Source organism: Phaseolus vulgaris, chromosome 7 (genome assembly GCF_000499845.2).
Source record: "Phaseolus vulgaris cultivar G19833 chromosome 7, P. vulgaris v2.0, whole genome shotgun sequence".
NCBI classification, from domain to species: Eukaryota; Viridiplantae; Streptophyta; class Magnoliopsida; order Fabales; family Fabaceae; genus Phaseolus; species Phaseolus vulgaris.
This window is the reverse complement of record NC_023753.2, coordinates 33038178-33055447: the sequence shown is the minus strand read 5'-3', so window position 1 is coordinate 33055447 and position 17270 is coordinate 33038178. Positions and strand designations below refer to the sequence as shown.

The 17270-nt window shown below is 32.9% G+C and overlaps 3 protein-coding genes across 4 annotated transcripts; 2 read left to right on the top strand and 1 right to left on the bottom strand.

Annotated features, from left to right (window-relative positions):
* Nucleotides 1–427: 427 nt before the first annotated feature.
* Nucleotides 428–2659, top strand: LOC137830148 (transcription factor MYB61). Its single transcript, XM_068637314.1, has 3 exons — nt 428–889; nt 993–1122; nt 1255–2659. Exons 1-3 carry the CDS (start codon nt 757–759, stop codon nt 2327–2329), a joined length of 1338 nt encoding a protein of 445 aa, XP_068493415.1. The 5' UTR covers nt 428–756; the 3' UTR covers nt 2330–2659.
* Nucleotides 2660–6923: 4264 nt separating this feature from the next.
* LOC137828207 (uncharacterized) lies at nt 6924–8241 on the top strand. 2 transcript variants are annotated; one of them, XM_068634677.1, is made up of 2 exons: nt 6924–7732; nt 7945–8241. In XM_068634677.1, the coding sequence occupies exons 1-2, from the start codon at nt 7078–7080 to the stop codon at nt 8025–8027; spliced, it is 738 nt and encodes a 245-aa protein (XP_068490778.1). In that variant the 5' UTR covers nt 6924–7077; the 3' UTR covers nt 8028–8241. The 2 variants fall into 2 exon arrangements, with proteins under 2 accessions (XP_068490778.1, XP_068490779.1); XM_068634678.1 differs by having other exon boundaries at nt 7881–8241.
* A 1193-nt stretch (nt 8242–9434) lies between these two features.
* Nucleotides 9435–16664, bottom strand: LOC137830147 (pectin acetylesterase 6-like). Its single transcript, XM_068637313.1, has 12 exons — nt 16307–16664; nt 15474–15556; nt 15192–15321; nt 14982–15055; nt 11769–11855; nt 11571–11695; nt 11418–11478; nt 11074–11127; nt 10908–10985; nt 10415–10520; nt 10098–10243; nt 9435–9689 (listed from the first exon to the last, which is right to left on the bottom strand). The coding sequence occupies exons 1-12, from the start codon at nt 16509–16511 to the stop codon at nt 9576–9578; spliced, it is 1263 nt and encodes a 420-aa protein (XP_068493414.1). The 5' UTR covers nt 16512–16664; the 3' UTR covers nt 9435–9575.
* Between the last annotated feature and the right edge of the window lie 606 nt (nt 16665–17270).

The window sequence follows — 17270 nt, the reverse complement described above, 5'->3', positions numbered from 1 at the left end:
TTTCGCATTTCGCTTTTCACAGACATAGACGGGCCGAGACTGTAGCATTTGACAATGAAATTTTGGTATTAAGATTGCTTTCTTTTTCTTCAGGAGTCTCTAAAACCATTAATTCAGGTTTTTGAATAATGAGGACTCAGGTTAGTAATATAATAACTTCTGTGGCAACTCCTTCAGCACAGTAAAACAATTTCTCCCATTACTTTTCCAAGTTATCCATTTTTTATCTTCATTTGCAATTCTCCTTATACTGTCTTCACTTGATTATAATATCAGCAAAGGTGTCCCACCATTCCTGCAAGAGACATCAATGCTCACATCACAGCTAGGAAAAGACATGGTCACTCTACTGTTTAAAGTTTCAACCCCATTTTTTCACCTTGTTTCAACTCAGACCTATATACAACAAGAAGTCCTATTTCACATTGTTGAATCTCTATCAGATAGATGAAGCATATAATGTATACATTTAAAATAAAGAAAGAAAGAAAATACAGGGAACCTTGTTGACTATGACCTCTCTCATGGGGCCTCGCTCTTATATTAGTTCAACTTCTTTTCTCAGCTGCCAGTTCATTTTCCTTCTTCATATCTTCTCTCTGCCTGTCACATTCTTTCTATCTCAACCCCCAATACCTTTTCTTCATTGCCACCCCTGCTGACACTTCTCGTAGGAATAAACAAACTTTGTGTTAACCGACAAGGTTTCAGGTTCTCTCTTCATTTGCTAATTAAGGGAAAAAAGAAAAACTACAAATGGGAAGGCACTCTTGCTGTTACAAGCAAAAGCTTCGGAAGGGTCTTTGGTCCCCTGAGGAGGATGAAAAACTTCTGAGGCATATTACCAAGTATGGTCATGGATGTTGGAGTTCTGTGCCTAAGCAAGCAGGTAATTCATCCAATTATCCAACTCACCCTCCTTTAATCTCCTTTTGCGTGTAATAAAGAGAAAAGAAAACTGTTATTCATCTCTTTTTCCAATGTATTGGCAGGTTTGCAAAGGTGTGGTAAGAGCTGCAGGCTTAGGTGGATCAATTACCTTAGACCTGATTTAAAGAGAGGAACATTCTCACAAGAAGAAGAAAACCTTATCATTGAGCTTCATGCAGTATTAGGGAACAGGTAATCGTAACTGTAATTCAGTCTCTCTCATGATTGAATTAATGAATTTTCCCTTTTTTCTTTTCTACTGTGGTTATGTTTTACTTTTCTTTTTCTTTTGCTTGACATGCATGTTATCCTGTGCTGTCTCAGGTGGTCTCAAATTGCGGCACAGTTGCCGGGGAGGACTGACAATGAAATAAAGAATCTGTGGAACTCTTGCTTGAAGAAGAAACTGAGGCAAAAAGGCATAGACCCTGTCACACATAAACCACTGTCCGAGGTTGAGAATGGAGATGACACTGGTAAGAGCCAAGGTAAAGCACCGGAAGTGTCCAATGAATTGAACCTCCTGAAATCAGAGAGCTCCAAGTCAGATTCAGCTTCCTATGAGCAGAGAACATCAATTTCTCCAAAAGCCTATTTACCCGAGATGGATGGTTCCTGCAGCTCCAAGATTTACTGCAGAAGTGACAGCAATTTCGTAGCCAACAACTGTTACAACAAAGACTTGTTCCTAGACAGGTTTATGAATAGTAGCCGCCAAGAGAGCTACACCACTAGTTGCCAGCCCTCAGATTTGATGGGAAATTTTCCAATTCAGATGAGTTATGCAACCAATGACTGTCTCCCTAATGATTCAAACTCTAGTCATTGGTTCAGCCAAACTGGAAGGCCTTTCGATATGAACTCTGAATTTCCTTTCAATGCTGCCACTTCCATTAATCATCCTACACCTACAACCAATTTGTTTCTTCCTAATTCTTTCAGCTACAAGCCTTCACTTGCTGTTCCTTCTGACAGTGTTTCTACAGCCTATGGATCTCATTACTGGGAAGCCAGCGCCTCCAACAATAGCAATAGCAGCATTAGGAGTAATAGCAGCACTGAGTTGAGAGGTAGCAGCCCCTTAAACATCTTTTCTTCTTGGGGATTGGCAGAATGCAGCACCTCTACTACTAAAGAGGGACAAATTCATATGATGGAGAATCATACAGAAGAGGCTAAGTGGGATGAGTACCTTCACAATCCAATCTCAATGCTGGCTTCTGCACAAAATCTAGCTCCTGAATACTTATGCAACGAGATAAAAACATCCATGCATTTGGTACCTGATACTTTAGGGGCTATGTTACCTCACAGCACCAAACAGCAAGAACCGTCTCAAACCTCTAGTATCTTTTCCAAGGACATCCAGAAGCTCAGGGCAGCCTTTGGACACATGTAAAAGGATTGGAGAAAAACAAAGATTTTATTACAAGGGTTCCAATTCAAGGGATTTTATTCTTAGTACAGGTGTGTGAAACCACAGATTTTGCTCTTATTTAGGTCTAATACAAAACAATTATTTCACTTTTTTTTTTTTCACTTTGTCTTTACTTTCTTCTTCTCGGGTGTGGGGTAGAATTACAGAATAAGAGTTGCTATTCTGTCTTCATTCTACTATTTTCTTTCTTTGCTACACTGTAACCGCAATGGTGCATTTGCATGTCCAAGTTCCAGCCATCACAGATGTTTTTATTGGTCCATGCAAAGTTTCATTTTCATTTTGATGCCAGGGACAGAGTTACTTTACCTGCAAACAATTTTCAGAATCTCTTCTACCGGGTATGAACTTGTTTTCCCACTTTGATACCACTGAAAACGACACCAAACTAGTGTAACCAGCACTTTTACCAATCCAAGGTTCTAATGGTTGTCCATCGTTTTCTAGACAGTAGAATAATATATTCACCCCAATAGTAGCCTCTATGGGAGTTTTGGGAGTGGATCCTTTCATGCAACATGACAAGTCTTGTCATGTGTAAATTTTACATCCATTTCTTTTCTCATTATTTTTTATAGACCCTCCCTTATTTACTGTAACCAAGAAAGAGATTGACACAACTTACACATCATTTTGTCGTGTGAAATTTCAGTATGGGAGAATCTATTAATATGTGTTTTACTTTCACCTGCGCAACAAGACCGTTAGTTTTCCTTTTAAGAAACTACAAGTGAATGAAGAAAAAGAGAGGAAGAAAATGAAGGTTAATTTGAAAAGCAAAAGAGAGAGCATTTCCCCCTGATAATTATTAAGTTTAGGTGGATGGGTGTGGATATTCTTTGACATTTGAAGACGCACAAAAGAGTAGAATGGTCACGTTTGGAGAAGTTAAGTGACAGCACTCATAGGCACATGAATTGAAAATCGCTTAATTCCGTGCAATGAGACAAGGACTTCCAAGCTAACAAGGGCCACATTACCCATACCCCATGTCCTCTACTTCCTTTAACACACTTCAAACTCCAAACATTATCCTAAACAACCCTTTGCAACCAACACCTACCACCTCCAATTTCAATTCCATCTCTAACACACGCTCCAATTCTCTAACTTTTTAACAACATCATCGATTCAATTCAAACTTCTACACTCATCACACTAAAATTAACAACATAATCCACATCAACTAAAACCTAAATAAACACAGTCACCAATTCTAACCTAACACACCATAACAACCTTTCAAAATTTGTCTATCTCTTTCTATGGACACGTTTCACTAGAAAAATTATTTTTTATTTTATTTTAAACAATTATAATATGAAATAATTCATATTAGACTGTCAAGACTTTAATTGAATACATAACTATGGAGTGCTGACACTCCAAAACAAAATTACGTTATCTAACACTTTAATAAATTAATATTTTAATTATATTTATTTTATTTTTAAATTAAAATACTAATATATATTATTATATTATTATAATGAGTTATAAAATGAATGTTTACTTTTTCAAGTGTGAAAGTTTTTTTTTATGTTCGGGGAAATACGTACATGATAGTGATTGTACATAGAGAGAGAGAGATTAGAAGCGTGAATTGTGTTGTAAAAAAGTGAATTCCATCATCATTAGAGTTAATTTGTAGCTAATGCATTTAACTAACCAAAACTGTTAGTAAGTAACTAATGTTGGATCTTTTTTAACAATTGAACAATCTTAGTTGATGTTATTAATTTTCTCTGAATTCGGATTGTTTATATATTAAATTATTAAACATATTGCTACTGGTGTCAAATATGTATTTATAAAAAAGGAAAGGAAAGTAATATTCATAAACATTTCATACAATATCCTTTTTTATCTTTCTGTCCACCATTATGACATGCAGAAAAATGATGAAATAGATAAGATATTCTGAAAATAATTATTGTATGAATTATTAAAAAAATACATTTTCACGAAAAAAAAATCAATCTCAATCACATGATTATAGATTAACGTTTATTTGGAAAAACATTTTTTATGTGGTAGGTTTTTTGTGAGTTTAATATGGTGAGTTAGGGAACCTATATTTATTTGCAACAGAAAAGGTTCCTATTTATTTTCACTTTATAATGTAGTTGTTCCTTTGAAACTTTATTAAGAAAAATAAAATAAATGTAGTTTTTCTCATCCTTACAACTAGTGAATGGATCGAATGTTGTCTACGATCTAAATAACTTTATTTTTTCTATCGTGTAAGAATTAATCAGTTACCGATTTAGAGGTTTTGTATATTAAAGTTTTTTTATACCTTAGATTAATTTTATCCATCTATTCTTATACTATGAATGAGAATGAACATTTTATTATAGATATTCTCAATATCTTCTAACTACAAATTTCTGGTTCACCAATTTCAAATTATTTTTCTTATCTATACATATATTGTATATAAAATTAATTGTTCATCCTAAAATATAATATATATGTTAAAAATGCTGATTACGAATTTTAATTAATTTATAATTTATATATTACAAATATTTATAATTAAATTCTGGATTTCCTTAGTGGATATTGTATATTTGTCATTTTAGTGTTTCCTAAAAGAATGGAGTGAATTTAGAAGGAAAAAATGTGTGGGGGTAACACCACCCACATTTAGATTTCTAGAGCATAATCTGGAAGGCATCTTTGTTCTGGAATACCTTCCAATGTAATCTAAAATGTATTTTATTGTAATTTTTTTTTTCAAATTTTAATGTATTTTGTTTTTGTAAAAATACCTTTTAGAATCTATAATTCCAAAAAAAATTCTAAGAAAATACATTCTAGAATTCAAAAATACCTTCTAGATTCTATAATCTGAAGTTTTTCGAATCAACCATTCTAAAATGAAGAACATCAATAAAATAAATGATATTTTTATATTTTAAGAAATATGAGATACCAAAAGAAGATATGGAAAAGCTAGAAGAAACTGTCATAGAACAGCAACCCATTGAAGTTTGGACCCATTTTTAATAATCTTATTATTGACAGGCCCAAGGATAGAAGGAAGTCAAACTTAAATTATTAAAATTAAAGTATTTATTCCTACACCTCCAAATTTTCTAGGCATACCCCCATAATTTTCAAAATGACCATTTTACCTTTCTTTAAAAATAACTTCTGGATTACTTGTTCCAAAAAAAATTTAGAATGGAATTTTCAAAATTTTCAGGGTCATTTAAAATTTAGAAAAGTATACTAGAATCTAAGATATTTGTTTCCTAAATTGAATATTTTTAAAAGTTTGAATTATCTAATTCAAAGCTCATAACTTGACTTTAAAGTGTACTTAAAAGTATAATGCATCTTAACGTTTTTTTAAATAGGCTAATAAAACATCTATTGAATACGCAAATAGGCATAAGACTTTACGGAAGCTAATAGGTCTAGTTCTTTAAATAGATCAATAAATATATAATCTTAAATATTAAAATTTAACGGTAATAATAATTTTAAAAATATTATTTTTTATGTGTTATTAATAGGATTTAAAAAACTATTGACCTGATTTATTTAGTATATGAGTCAACTAACATTTAAAATTAGACTATATATATTCATTCCCCCATATTGGTTTGTTCAGTAACTTGTCTGTCTTCATTCCTAACAATAATTAATGATTTAGTTTCTTATACAGATAATAGGTTTGACAAAACATGATCGATATTTTGGGTTTCAAAAACTACATATTATTAAAAAATTATTGAATAAAAAATAATTAATTTTGATTAAATTAAATATTATTATAAAAAATAAAAAATATTGATATCTAACTAGTTTCTGTTATTAGTAATGTAGTTAATTAGATACTAATTTACATTTATCAATAATATAAACTAATTTAGATATCAATAATTTTTTGTAATTTTTAAAATAATATTTAATTTAATCATTTAGTTATTATTACTTATCTTTAGAATTAATTTCTATTAAATGATTTTATTGTGATCATAAGATTCAAATTAAAAATGAAATTTTCTTTTTATTAGAACAAGTCGAAATTTTCCTATTACTAGAATAAAACAAAACAATAGAAAATATTAAATGTCTATGAACTTTTAAAATAAAGAAATTATCACAAAAGTCTCTTATCAGGAGCCAATTTTTACATTATAATAATTAAGTTGCAATTATTTATTAATTTCTCTTAAAGATAGGGGTATGTATGATTGAAAAAAGAGAGACAAAGAAGATAAAAAGTACGAATAATACGAGAATAAAGTTTATATATAATATTTTATTGCTGTTTGTGTTATTCTTCCTTGAAATTAAAGTATATTTTATGATAATATGTAAAATAAGCTTATTATACAAATTACTACATTAAACTTTAATTCTAATTAAATATCAGTAAAAACAAAACCTAAATATCTAAATACTGTGTGCAAGTTTTGCGTAATATAGGATGAGATAGAAAGAAAAAGAGAAATAAAGATGTGATTGATGATGAAGATGTGAAGATATATATATATATATATATATATATATATATATGAATAAATAGTTGAACCCTTCTTCTGCCTTATCAGTTACAACATCACACAACCCCGCTCCTCCATTTCCTTCTTTCTTTCTTTCTCTTCCTACAGATACAACATTGCTCACTCACTCTCAACCAAACCACACTTTTTTTTCTTCTCTCCTATAAATGCTTTACCAACAATGCTTGCATGTATACCATGGCTTCGTATGAAACCGATGAAAACAATGAGGGATATGATCATTCCCATAACTTGTCCAGGCTTTCTGTTTGTACCAGCAGCACCATGTGTCGTGATGTTGATGATGCCATGGCTACGTACATGTCAGGCTTGTCCATAGAAGAGGACGATGGTGATGCAGATGCTGAAGTTTCTGACGACAAAGAGCTCTTGTTATCATCTGATCCTGATGAAAACGAGTTGAGTAGCCGTTATCCTTCGCCAGCAAGGCCCCCACTTGGCGTGAAGGACTATTCTAATGGCAACGAGGCTCAAAAGACAAAGGATAAGGGTCCATGGAGGAGAAAGTGTAGGGGAATGAGAAAGGGCACTAGGGTGTGGGAGAAAAATAGGAGCAATAGTGAGAAGAAAGAGAAGGAACAAGTGATGAAACATAAGGGGTTTTGCAGTGGAGAGAGTGATGAAAGTGGGTTGAGGGTGATAACAAGGGGGAAAGGTAGAAAGTCACTGTGCATGGAGTTGGAGGAAGTAAAGGCATGCAGAGATCTTGGCTTTGACTTGGAGTTGCAGATACCTTCTCTTTCTCTCTCTTTCTCAAATTCTACACTTGATGATACTAGCACTGATGCTACTTCAATCACAAATTGGCGCATCTCTAGCCCTGGTAAAGTGTATTTTACTACAACAATAGTCTAGTAATCTTCAAAGAATATGTGCAATACATTTTGTTGTTTACAGTCTTTGTGTGGCAGTAGAAACATTTTACATTCTTTTGTGTGGTGATTAATTAACTTATGATTTATCTGAACAAGTTATACGAACAAAGTGATGGATCTCACTGAGAAAGTTCTTCTTTTATATGTTTTGGCCCTTAAGGTGACGATCCTAGAGAAGTAAAGGCTCGGCTTAAGGTGTGGGCACAGGCAGTAGCAGCATCTGCATCCAAATACAGCACTTGACATGCTAATTTTCTACCAACTCCTTTTCCATGGAGGCTAAAAACACTACCTATGGCTAGATGATGAAGATGATATATATCTCTCATCTATTTGACACTGATCGAATAATAGAGATCAATGAAGAGGTTGTAAAATGATAATGATATATATAAGAACATTATGTTGCATTATGCACATTAGCAAATGATATGAAATACTATTATAGAAACTGAAATGGATCCTATTTCATTTTATTGCCCTTATCTTAAAAAAAAAATCTTTTCCCTAATTTGTAAGGAATGAAATGCAAATATATCTAAACAAGAAAATGAATATCTTATTTATTTTGTATGTCTAATTTTAATTCATAACATTTCATCTGGGGTCTCAATTGATGTAAACATGTTCTGAAGGTTAAATAAATTTCTCTTTCTGAAATACCCCAACCCTTACGGAGTGTTGGTCTTTCAAGTTTATGTCCTTTGTGGTCACAATAATTTTCTGTGTACAGTAGTGTTTGAAAATGAAGCCATGATGAGAGAGCAGAGTTCATCAATGTCGTAGAAGTTGGTGGGTGGGAAGTTTGAATGCATATAATAAAGTCAATCAGTGGTCACTACCTGCTACGGTTTTGTGTACTTTATAAATTGATTGACATTTAGATCTTCACCAGGTCCCTCTTTTGAAATGTACAAATAGAAAATTAGATAGAGAAATTTTGATACCAAAATTATTATTTTAACAGCTTCTTTAAATTCATATACAACTCATTTATAATAATAATAACATAACATCAAGTAGATCAATAGTATATATCTTTACAATCAATTAAACAAGTGATTGTATTACTAATATTACTTAGCAATATTTACCAAAAAAATTTATTGGAGATCATAGGAATGTTTCAGTGTTAGAAAAATTAAGATTTTAACAAAGTAAAAACGTCGCTTCAAATAAGTAACATTAGAATGATCAAAAGTAATTGAATAATTAGATCCAAAGAAAAAATATAGAAAATTTGCTTATTACTTTTTTTTAATCTTAATTGTACTTATCTCTATTAGAATGTTAGTTTAGACATGTTTGCGCACACCGTACGTTATCATCCTTCGATTAATGCAAAATTGCTCACAAAATAGGTTGAAATGATTGTGATATATTCATTTTCTCATTATGATAATTACTCACAAATTGAAGATAACTAACGAGTCATGTACAAGATCAACACAATCATCATATCTGGCAAGAGCTTGCAAGAACTCAGAATTCAGAAATGTTACAGGGTTCCTTTTCAAGTGGCATGGAAGTTCTATACTCCTTCGTTAAATCAGGTTTCAATTTTTCGTGGTCTTTTTATACGAATTTTATATTTTATATATTCTTACCAAAAGTAGAAAAATGAGATCTAATGAGTCTTGTTGACATAACTTATCAGTGAAAAATGATGATAGTTAATCAATTGCATCCTCAGCTAAGAATGACTTTCCATAATAATTTATGAATGTTGATTGTTGAATGCTCATTGCAATTTCAAGAATTAAAATGTAATGAGGAGACAACAAATTTTGCTCACTTAAAGTTAAACACCAGATTATGGCAGCTGCTGTCACACGGGTAAGCACAGTCAATAGCTTTGACAACTTCTCGATCAAAATACCAGTCTCCAACAGCTACTGCAATTGGCTGCATAGTAAAAGATTATTATTTTCAGAGTGCAATAAACAAAAAGCGAGAAAGGCAAAGCTTGAGTAGTGAATTATTAATATTTCATCCAAGGCATTAAAGTGTTTGGTGTTGGACTGATCAAATCTGTGTTTGCAGTAAAAGAAATAGTTTTTGGAAAGAACTTAGTCTGAAGTCCGTACAGACATAATTGAACATTACCCCATAAATCTCTTATAATTTCCTAAATCCTACTATGTTGTCTTAATCTTCATTAGGTTGGTCTAGGATCATTATGGTCTTTGTTAATCTCCTACACCTAGTTAAGTATTATTGATTATTTCTCATAAATTGAACATGTGGTGGATCTCACACTACCTGATAATTTATCTATCTTTAAAACAAGGGAAATCTAAATTGAGCATAAACCTTGTCCTCAATAAGGGGAGAGTCATCAGCAAACCATGTCTCCTGTCTCTCAGACTGACAATGAGCAAAACAAGAATTTATGAATAGTCCAGTTTGAGATGACTTTGAGAAGTCTTTAATGTCACTCAGCATTTGGTTTCTGAAGTCTGCTTCAAAGAAGAGATATGATAAGTTACAAAATGGGATTATTGAGATGTACCTTAATTGCTGTGAATTATTCATGTTAGTAGATATACCATTTATTAAACGAAAATTAGAAATTTTCAAATATGAACATAAATTTCCATGCATAATTCACAATAGGAGATTGAAATAACCTTGGAGGAACTGAATTTGAGATGAGCTACAATTTGCATGGTTGGATTTGCATTCATTCCAAGAGCCAAGGCGGTCAGCAGAAGGTGGTGCTAAACTGGCTTGGACCTGATGAAAACAAAGTTCACATCGTATAAAAAGTAGCAGTAATCAAGTTGAAGCGCCTGTAACAAATAACTAAAGTGTGACATCAATGATCATAGTCATTGCTATTCCTGGTTTGACTGTGCCCAGGTTTTTAATCGGAGGAAGGTAAAATGTCCAACTCCTAGGCTTGTGAAATGTTGAATCCAATTGTACAAAAGAAGAAATTACTATGGGAACCATTTGAGGCAAAGGGCAAGCTCAGACAATAAATTAGTCAAGCTAGAACTTATGGCGTCCATGTCATTGGAACTTAGAGGACAAGTGAAGTTATGTGTTCTTTGTAATTAGCATATAATCGGGCACATCATTAACATTATACGGGAGAAACAATGTACAGAGTCATGTTACCTGCCAAACATCATAAGCTGTGTTGAGTAGAAACAACGGGGTTTCAATATGTTCGATCATATTCTGAGGAAAGAAGCACTGTGGAAAGAGACACCACACTATTAAAAATTGTATGTCTAAAGTAATTTCAAGTTTTGAATAGCATGGCATCCAGAATAAGAATTACCGAAGTTGGGTCTAGTTGGTTGAGACAACTTTTTGGAAGATTTTTTTGTACATCCTACAATTTCAAAACATCACCCACATGACATATTTGTACAGGTTTTATTAACCTTACGTCAAAAAAGTAAAAGCAATGAAAGAATATACAGATAAAGTTGTTTTATAGGGACACAATCTTTATGTATCAAACTCTGTATGACGAAAGCTGTCAACTGTTTGGTCCTTGCTAATCCCATCATTGATGATAAATCATATAAGCTAAGTTAATGGCATAAATCCACTAATCTCATTATTGATTATTAATGTCGATTAAAAAATATTTTACTACATAACTAAACTAAATGCTACCTGTAACTGAACCACACCTCCAAACAGATTCCTCAGTGTGCGTCCCCCAGATACATCAATTCTACATGATTGAATAGATCATTAATTATACCCAGTTAGTTTCTGGGAAAGGGAACAGTTTAGAGAATGTATAATGGAAAATATAAAACTTACGCATCAAGAAAGAAACCTGCATCACTCAAACATTTCACTTTGGAAGATTCTGGAAATAAGCTCCTGAACTCATCACAATGTATTATAGATGCCAGACCACCCGCAGAGCATCCAGAGAGAAGTGCCTGATATTCATTTGTTGATTGGCATTGATGCATATGAAAAGACTGAAAAACAATATAAAGAAAAATGGGAAACCTGGTTGGCTTTTTGCATTCCTTTCGACATTAATTCCTCCATTGCAGCTAGCCATATTTTTTGTCCTCGAAATTGAAGCTGTGCAGACTGAAAGAAGAACGGAATCCACGTATCATTGCAAATACAAATTCCAAATAAAGGATCTTTTAAAAAATAACTAGTTTGTCAGCACTAAAGGGTATGTAAGAGAAAGTTGTTCATTAGAAAAGTTATAGCAAATATTAAAAAAAAATACAAAATACGTTTGTTATTTTTGCATTTTAAATAATTTATACGATAGCATACTAGAATTTTGAAAATTTGTGTGCCACTACTATTTATCACATTCTTAGATGTCGGGTTGTTTAAGAGGAAACATGGGGGAGATTTGATAAGCCTGAGCCAACCAATATAAGAAAATGAGTTTGCATGTTTTTCTCCTTATATATTGTTTATCTCGCTTATCTTCGCCCAATGTAGGACTTCCAGATTCACTTGAATTTCTATCAACCTCCCTCTACAATTCAAGTATTTTACTTGTCTAATACTTTCCAGCCGCCAATTATTGGGTTCTTTTAAGGGAACATTCTGAGGAATTAATATTGATAACCTATGAGTCAGCCCATATAAGAAATCACGATGTACAATCCAAAACCTTAAGATTTGTAGTTCTTTCTTCTTACATATTGTGTATCTCCCTCATCTTCACCCATTATTGGACTCCCAACTCACACTTAGTAATTAGGAAAAACCATCTTTTAGAATCTTCCTATTTATTATAACATATTTTTATTTCCTTTTTTAAAGATTTGATTATTACAAATGGGGATGACGAGAATATAATTGGTGTGATTGTTATCAATAAAATAATTTTTTATTTTCTTACATTGCTCAAGTTGGTATCAGAGCTCCTGGTATTGGGAACCCTAATTTCGCTGGTTTGTTAACAACCATCGGTGTTGTTGTTAGCCAGTTGACATTAGTGGTGGGCTAGAAAGGTGTGCCCCACTCACCGCCACCACGGTAGGGTCATCGGGACCTCTTGAGAGCCAAGGGGGTAGTGATGTCTTATTTAATTTTGATTTGTTCCTTTTGCCAAACAATTTTTTTTGTTAGGAGTCAAAGTTATAAGGGTTGAATTTTTATTATCTCTTTGTTTTATGTTTTTCAATGTATGGTATCTAAGCTTTTAGAGAGGAACACTGATTGAATCAATGACTATCCTCTTTATCATATACCCTATACCCTACCCATGAAAGGTAAGAGTACCTTCAATTCAACAATATTGACCCTTTGTCTCATGGTGTTTGGATTCTTGATTCAGGAGTTGGTATTTTGATTCAAGAGCAAGTGATTGCATGACTCCTTTTCCTAAGCTCTTCAATTCATATGTCAAGATACCAGAGAACAACTTGTTATAGTAGCAAATGATGATAATGTACCCATATATGGATTCAGGAATATAACTTTAGAATCATCCATTGTATTAAAGGATGTTTTATACATCCCACAATTGACCAATAATATTGTCTCTATACAAAAACTTACAAAACAGTTGAATTTTCAATAATTATTTCTCTTATTATTATGTATTTCAGGACCTTACCACAAGGAAGATGATTTTAATTGCTAAGGAACATAGTAGGTTGTGATTGTTATAAGCCAACAAGCAGCATCAGAAATATGGGAAAATTCCCAAGTATGACTTCACCATAAAAGACTTGTCATCCTTCCTTTAACATTATAAAATACATGTTCCCTCATTTGTTCACTTCAAAGTCCGTTGAGTATTTCAAATGTGATATTTGTCAACTGTCAAAACATCATCGTGCATCTTGTCCCATATATGGTACAAGGTAAATCTTAGGACTTTCAAATTTTTGTTAATTTTTTCCGTCTTGTCCAAAATCAATTTGGAAGGTTTGATATGGTATTGAATAGGTGAATCAAGAATTCTCCAAATTTTTGTCTCAATGGTATTGTTCATGAACTAACATGCATAACACTCCACAACAAAATGGAGTAGCAGAAACTTCTAGAGGTAGCCAGAGCCTTCCTTTCCCAGATGTTTGTTCCCAAAACCTATTATGAAGAAGTTGTGTAAACCGCTAAATATCTCAACAACAGGTTACCCATTCATATCTTAAATAATGTTAGTCCTATTGAATCAATTTTTGTCTTTTGTTTCCAATACTTCCCTAGTGTCAAGTCTACTTGGTCGAGAATTTGAATGTCTGTCATTTTTTTTTTTCACTATCATAATCCTAACCGCAATAAATTATTAGATCTTATAGCTCTTAAATGTGTATTTATTGGGTATCCTCCTAATAGAAAATGGTACAAATGTTATTATCCTAAGATTCGTCATGTCTATATCACCATAGATGTCACCTTTCATGAAACATATTCCTCTTTTGTCAACCCTATATATGCTTTAGGGGGAGAAAACACTAGAAGTGAAGAAGTTGTCCTTTTTGTCATTACCATATCTATCTTTGCAGGATGCTTAAGATCCAAGTGATGAAGCCACCACAAATGGGTTTGAACCAAGCCATAGTGAGGAAAAGGAAGACAAATTATTTGGCAAAAAATATCAAAGAAAACAACCCACTTTGACTCCAGAGTAAGAAGAGTTGTTTGACTTGGAGAGGAGGAACCTAAAAGGCAATAGTGAGGAGGTAAGTGTTACTGAGAATTACCCATTATTTTGAGAAAGAAAAAAAGATTGTGTGTTAAATATCCCATTTCTCAATATGTATGTACTGACAATCTCTCTAATAGACATTGAAGCTTTGTTGTTGTCATTGATGTCATAGAAATTCCTAACTCAGTTCAAGAAGCCATGAGAGAGAAGAATGATGCATTAGAAAGAAACTTTGTCTCTTGTAGCAAAGAAGAATATAGTTGGAGTTGTTCTTGCTCTAGTAGCTCATTTTGGATGAGAATAACACCAGTTGGATGTGAAGAATGTCTTTCTTCATGAAGCTTTAGAAAACAAGTGTACATGGAGATTCCTGCCGGATTTAAAACTCACAGTGGAAGAAATGCGGCATGCCTCCTAAAGAAGACCTTATATGGTCTTAAACAATCTCCAAGAGCAATAGTTTGGGAGATTTACAAAAGCAATTATTTCCTTAAGATATAAGCAAAGACAAAGAGATCATATTTCATTCATAAAACACTCCATTACAATACCGTTATTCATAAAAAGCCAAGTATATTCCTCTCACTAACCTCATCTTCACCATCTCCACTGAAAGATGCCCCATCACAATACCGTAACTTAACTCTGTTCCAATTAAAGAAATCTGTCCGAGGAAGATTACATGCAGAAAAATGAAAGAACATGGGCTTGAATATACATAAGTTGTAGCCTCGAGGAGGGAAGAATTTAAATGAATTACAGGTAAAAAATGCATGCATGCTTAAGGTCAAGGGAGAAACCAGGGTTTTCTTCAGGTTTGTTGCTCAATATTCCCGTGAATGGTATTTGATTTTCCATGAATTTTGAGGAGCCACGACGAGTATTTTTTCTATAGACACAATTTCTGATGGTATTACACCATCCTCCCCCCTGCAGGTATTAAAAAAGTATCAGTATGGTTAAATAAAGACTCCAAATATTAACTTTTTTCTACACAGTCTACCTTCTTAATATAGGACAATGAGTGGGTTGAACGATGGGGAAAAATTTAGAAACTATATTAAACCTTGAACATTCTTTACCTCCAAATGAACAAGCCAACTATCTGCACCAGATCCAAATCCACGATCCAAATGGTAACCAGGCAATGTTCCATCCAAACAGACTGGCATTATAGGGAAAAAAACAACTTATTTGCACGATTTCAAATCAAGTAAGAAATTATGCATGAGACAATCTTTAATCTTTTCAACTTTCCGTCAATTATGAAAACTCAACCAATTCAAACAAGCATTATACGAATAATGAAGTCTACCCTTCGAGTATCAGGTCATTTAAAAAGCATATGCAGTTCCATACAAATACGGGGCATACTCAGACAGTAATCAACAAAAACCATAAACACATTGCAGAGACAAATAGGGATGTTAGCGTGGAGCTGTAAGCAAAGAATTTAAGCAAGGGAGGCAAAAGGTATCTCATAACTAAGAATCCTGATTATAAGTGAGCAATCTCTAAGAATGAAAGAATTGGCAAGAGAAAAGCAAAGAAATACAAGTCTAGCAAAGTAATTAGGCAAACTAGAGAAAACATTAGCGCAACAGCTCTGGCATAATTTTAAAGCAGAAACAAGAAATGAGGGTTACCTAGAAAATGTGGAGTTTCATGTAATAACTCAAAGGTATATTAGTTATATGCAAGACTCTCATACAAGGAAATCAACCCACTAAAATTAATGTTTACAACCCACAAAAACCAGCAAATTAAAGATGATGAAACACGATACAAAGAATTGCAATGTGAAGTACCCAGAGAGTAGCACTAACAGAGAAGCTCAAAATGTAATTTTCAGCAAGAAACACATCACACAAAGAAGCCACTTAGTAAAAATTAACAGAGAGAAAGAGAGAGAGACCAGCTCCTTTAGAATGAGCTCCTTGAATGAGAGTGAGGTCGACCATAAGAGGTTGAGGTTGAGGTTGAGATGAAGAAGGGCGAGTTGAAACGACACCATTTTCTAAGAAAGAAAGCTGAGACAGTGTTTCAGATCCAAAGGAGAAGATCCCAGAAACTAAGCATGCAAGTTCAACTGCTACCAAAAGCAGCTTCATTGTCATCATCTTAATGAAGCTGACAACAATGTTTTTTCCACTCTCCGCAGTTATTCACTCACTCCATTTATCTCTTTCACTATTTATTTGCTTTAAATAATAACAACCGTTGGCCGTTTCTCTTCGCATGAACCGACACAAAATATGGTAGACCCATCTCCTAATATTCATTGTGTTCTTTTTCTTCACACAAACACCATTCACCATCATAAAGTTTAATAATTTATCATGTCTTCAAAATTACGCTACATCTTCATTCTGAACCCATTTATTTTCTGCCCCTTTTTTTGTGGGCTATAGGAAACAAAAATTATTTGCTAACACCAACAACACAATGATTGTCATTACTAATCCAAGGCACTGACGGAGCCAATCACGTTAAATTGCATCTATTATTAAAGGGTGTCAAGATTTTCCTGTTTCTTATCATTAAATCTATTAATTACGCTTCCCGTTTAGGTTTTCTTTCTTTTACTTTACCAAATATCATTCATTATATTAAATAAACAAATAGATATTCCATTATTCTCTAAAAAGATAAATACCCATTTTTAATGCTTTTAATAATTTTTTTTATAATATATGAATTTTTACATGGGTTAATTTTTTTTTACTAAAATAAAGATATTTCTGGAAAAATTACAGATATAAAAAAAATCATAAGAACTTAATTTAAATGACATAATTTTTAAATGACATAATTTCTGATATGTCAAAATAAAATTATACCAAAATAACACGATTTTAATTTAAATTGGTTAAACTGAA

What these genes read in the sequence shown, in the direction of transcription:
- LOC137828207 (XM_068634677.1), top strand. Translation starts at nt 7,078, where the DNA reads ATGTATACCATGGCTTCGTATGAAACCGATGAAAACAATGAGGGATAT. An exon ending in TTGGCGCATCTCTAGCCCTG is followed by an intron (nt 7,733 to 7,944) that starts GTAAAGTGTATT and finishes TTGGCCCTTAAG; the next exon opens with GTGACGATCCTAGAGAAGTA.
- LOC137830147 (XM_068637313.1), bottom strand. Translation starts at nt 16,511, where the DNA reads ATGATGACAATGAAGCTGCTTTTGGTAGCAGTTGAACTTGCATGCTTA. An exon ending in GTTGGCTTGTTCATTTGGAG is followed by an intron (nt 15,322 to 15,473) that starts GTAAAGAATGTT and finishes TAATACCTGCAG; the next exon opens with GGGGGAGGATGGTGTAATAC. An exon ending in TCAAATTCAGTTCCTCCAAG is followed by an intron (nt 10,244 to 10,414) that starts GTTATTTCAATC and finishes TCTTTGAAGCAG; the next exon opens with ACTTCAGAAACCAAATGCTG.
- LOC137830148 (XM_068637314.1), top strand. Translation starts at nt 757, where the DNA reads ATGGGAAGGCACTCTTGCTGTTACAAGCAAAAGCTTCGGAAGGGTCTT. An exon ending in TTCTGTGCCTAAGCAAGCAG is followed by an intron (nt 890 to 992) that starts GTAATTCATCCA and finishes ATGTATTGGCAG; the next exon opens with GTTTGCAAAGGTGTGGTAAG. An exon ending in CATGCAGTATTAGGGAACAG is followed by an intron (nt 1,123 to 1,254) that starts GTAATCGTAACT and finishes GTGCTGTCTCAG; the next exon opens with GTGGTCTCAAATTGCGGCAC.